This window comes from Puccinia triticina, chromosome 15A (assembly GCF_026914185.1).
Source record: "Puccinia triticina chromosome 15A, complete sequence".
NCBI classification, from domain to species: domain Eukaryota; kingdom Fungi; phylum Basidiomycota; class Pucciniomycetes; order Pucciniales; family Pucciniaceae; genus Puccinia; species Puccinia triticina.
In genome coordinates, this window is record NC_070572.1 from 146,226 (window position 1) to 150,391 (window position 4,166).

Sequence of the window (4,166 nt, forward strand, 5' to 3'; positions counted from 1 at the left end):
GGGTCTAGGTCGACGTCCAGCGCTGGTCAAAAAATAGTCACGCGGACGTATGGGAGTCGTTTTCCCAAAACTTGGGAGTTGTTTTTCCAAGACCCTATTTCTATTATCAGATTGTTCTTCATCTATTTACAAGTGTTGATCTTTTTGAAGCTCTAAGAAAGAAAATTACCTAAGAGCAGGCATAGACTGCTCTGCTGATAAAGATAAATAAACAAAATATGTCTTCCTTGTTTGATCTGTTTTGATATATTATGTTAGGTCCACATTGTCTGCCTGAGTTTGCCGACTTCATTGAGCATAGAATTCCTTACCGGAAACAAGAGGGTTTCTTGCTTTCATCCGGCTAGTGCGCTTTGGCTAAAAAGTGAAGGAGTCTTTCTGTGTTTTCTACATTTATAGTAAGCAAACATCTATCCAGCCAGCTATAGACTTTTCAGCCTAGTTAGGAACACAAGTTACTTACCAATTGGATCTACTGCTCTTTGAGCAGAATTGGTCTTGATCTGTCCTTTTAGATGTTGTCTGGTAGAATAAGGAATGAGGAATCCCCAGGGGGGAATGTGTGGCACTCTAGAGTGTGCCAAACTGTATTTTTGTTTGGGAACACTATATGATGTCAGCCATGTGAGCATGTGTGATTCAGGATTCAAAATTGTTGCGCTTATGTTCAACTAAGGCTGATCTTAGATCCAATCCATGGTGTACACAATAGTAATTGAGTGGAGGGTAGCTCCACTTGATGCTTGGTACACCCTGGGATTCTGCACTTACTGGTGTGTACTAGATGTCAAGTGGAGACACACTCCACTCTATGATTAGGGTGTGCAGTAATGGAGTGGAGATACCTTCCAATTGATGTCTGTTGGAAAAAAATTGAGTGGAGGGTGTGTCCACTCAATGAAAATCTCTAATTTACTGCCCATAAATTGGAGACAGCCTCCACTTGATGACTAGTTGTTAATGCAGTTGTTAATGCTATTGAGTTGATGGATTCTCCACTTGGCGACTGGTGTGTACTGGCCACTGAGTGGAGGGATTCTCCACTTGGTGACCAGGGTTGATGAGGCATTGAGTGGAGACACCCTCCACTTAACTACAGGTTGCTGGGTTGGGAAACACCCGGCTGAATGACCAGTATAAATGATGGAAATGGGGCTGGGCCTTTCCCAGCTTTTCAGGCCTGTTAGTACTGTACATTGCGCTGGGAAGGTCCCGGCTTGACCAACAGTACAGAGTGTCCACCCAGCTGTGTTTTTCCAAGTCCGGTGGCCAGTACAGTGCCCAGAAGAAAGTTTTCATGAATTTTCTTTTGACTAGAACACATACAAACCATGCCTGTTAAGTTCTGATTTATTGGGAGGATGGACAGAAAGGTTCCAAAAGAATGAATATAAGTAATGTTTTTGGAAAAAAAAAGTGCATACCAGCTGAAAATATTTTTTCATTAAATGATAATTTTGGAAAATCTTTAATACTATTCCAAAAAAACCATGAATAATCAGAATCAATAGACTGAAATGTGATGTGAATGATAATGCATGAAAAAAATGAATCCCAAAATCCATCCTAAATTTTAGTCGGCAGTGAAAACACCCCAGACACTGTTTTTTTGTTACCTGCAGTGCAAATTTGAGATTTTGGATGTCCTTTGCCTGCCCGCAAAAATTTAGGATGGATTTTGGGATTCATTTTTTGCATTTGTTATCATTCACGTCACATGTCAGTCTATTGATTCTGATTATTCATGGTTTTTTTGGAACTAGAGTTCAAAGCGGCTACGCCGCTGCAGGGATGAAATTCCAGCCAGCAACCCCCTGGCTGACAGCCCAAGGTTCAGCTGCTCCATCTCTTCTACAGATGTGCCAACAGTGAAATCATTGCACTGCGCACACCAAACCCCCTTCAATGGTGCCTCAGGCTCTTAAGGTCCTCAATCCCCCATCTCTTGGGCTCAATGTTGCTGCTAGCGGGAAATGGATCCAGTAAGAGTTGAGTGAACCAATGGACCTGGGCTTGCTGTTGACTTAGCCCCACACACGGTGGCTTACTCTTGCAGGTGGTGGTGGAAAACAGTCCTCATTTAGCATTTTATTTATCAAATTTGTTTGTATTTCATGTCCTTTTGTGAAGATTGGATTGGCAGTAGTTCAGGTATAGTCATGTTTAGTTGACCATGGCACAATCCTTTGAAAAATAAATTTTAGGCTGCGTTTGTTAGCGTGATAAATATGCTGTAATATTAAAAACACACAACATTTATTTTATGTAAAACATCATTATTTTGGCTAATATTTTGGAAATCAACTGTTCAGGTTTATGACAGTTGACGTACAAAACATTAGCCTAAAAACATGTGCTTTAAAATATGTAATCATAGTGTGTTTTTATGATTACGCTATATTTATCATGCTAACAAACACAGTCTTAGATGTATGACATCAAGGTAAGAATATAATACAATCATCATTAACAACATTACAGAGAAGCCTCATTGATAGGAGGCAACAGAAAAAAGAGGAAGAAAAAATGACAAATATCTGTTATGCCAGTCATAGCTCCAGGGAAGGCCAATTCCATTTTCCATATCAACAGGAAACCATGTTCCTTCTGTATGCTCATCATCCACATGGGCATCCATTTCATCTTCCTCATTGCTGATAATCAGTTTGATGTTATGATGCCTTGGATCTTTACCCAATATCTTCCAAATCCTGTCTAAATCTGCTGCCTTAACCCGCATGTTTGAAAAAGGGGAAAAATATCTTAGGAAGACATTGTTAGTTGACTGGGAACAACAGAGTTAATAAGTGATGTAGGAGTTGAACAAGATTTATTAGTAGAAGGAATCACAACCTGGGTGCTTACTTTGTCAAGTCCGTGCAAGCCTTCAATATGTAGTTATGTGGCTTGTCCTCCAATGCAGCCAATTATCTAGATGATCAAATAGGAAAAATCATCAGCAACATAAAAAATGACAAGCAGGCTTCAGGTGCCCCGCCAACATCAAGTATACCGCTGAGGATTGATCGGACAAGATTGTGTATAAGGCCAGTCTGCCAGCGTGTCACTGCAGAATTTTGGAGGATGAAGGGTTTTTTGAGGGAGACTTGGTGGTGGTGATAGTATGGGAGGTTTAGAGGAGAGGGGGGCCTGGTGTCCTCCCATCAAGGATGTAGTTTGGATAGGTAGAGAGGGTGGGTGTGGACTGGGGGAAGGGGGCGGGGTATTGGTGGAGACGTCAAGGGTGTTAATGATCTCAGTCATGGCATTGAGAAGGATGGAGCTTCTGATGCGGCTGACAACGGCGAAGCAATGAGCAATGTTGGGACCTTTACTGGCAGCAACGGCCTGCCGGACAATGGCGGGCTGCAGGTGGCTGGTGACGAAGGCGGCAACGACCTGGTCGTTGAGACGCAGGATCATGTGGGCAGCCCGCTGCGACTCGGCGGTCAGCTGGAGTGTTTCAACAGACGCGGGGGGCTTGCTGAAGTCAAGGCCATCCTTGATACAGGATGTGTAAAGTCTAGCAAGCAGGGAGGTCAGACTGGGTGGTCCTGCTGAGCTAGACGGTCGTGCGGAGCACATCAGCATTATTGGGCCAGTCGGTCGGCTTGCTGATCCCAGGATGAGACGGCTTGTTGAACACGGAGGTAATAAGGATATGGTCAACGGTGACGACCTAGTCAATCCAAAAATGCTTAGAACAGGGCAAAAAAAAGTTTGAAGATCAGCATAGGCTCGAGGTAATGTGGGTTGCAATCGGGAGTGGGGGCAGCTAAGAAATGGGTTGGTCTGCTCAGTTGGAAGGTTTTTATAGCTAGGATTGATGGGTCATGAGTCGGACTTGACGGGGTTGATTTTGCATTTTTTTGGGTGGACTGGTGGTGTCTAGACTTACCATTAGCATTAGAGGTGTTCTGTCTTCTCGACCAATCAATCAGTACACACTGACGGTGACGGGTTTCATGGAGCTCTTGGTAGAGTGCTTTGTAGCTGGCATGAGGACAAAGATTTCAGCTTGCAGCGCAATACAGACAAACGTTGGAAGGGATAGGCCAGGTTCAGTTGTGAGCGGGATGGGCCTGTGTGCTTGTCATGCTGGGGCAACGGGCGGCGTGATGTTGGGCCTGAGATGAGCTATTGTGCCCCGTGGCAACAACGGCCCG

At 43.9% G+C, this 4,166-nt stretch overlaps 1 protein-coding gene across 1 annotated transcript; it reads right to left on the reverse strand.

Annotated features, from left to right (window-relative positions):
- Positions 1 to 1,951: 1,951 nt before the first annotated feature.
- On the reverse strand, positions 1,952 to 3,591 carry PtA15_15A16 (uncharacterized protein; the record flags this gene model as incomplete). The annotated part of the gene is made up of 2 exons (XM_053163348.1): positions 1,952 to 1,963; positions 3,301 to 3,591. 2 exons carry the CDS (start codon positions 3,589 to 3,591, stop codon positions 1,952 to 1,954), a joined length of 303 nt encoding a protein of 100 aa, XP_053027182.1.
- Positions 3,592 to 4,166: the final 575 nt, after the last annotated feature.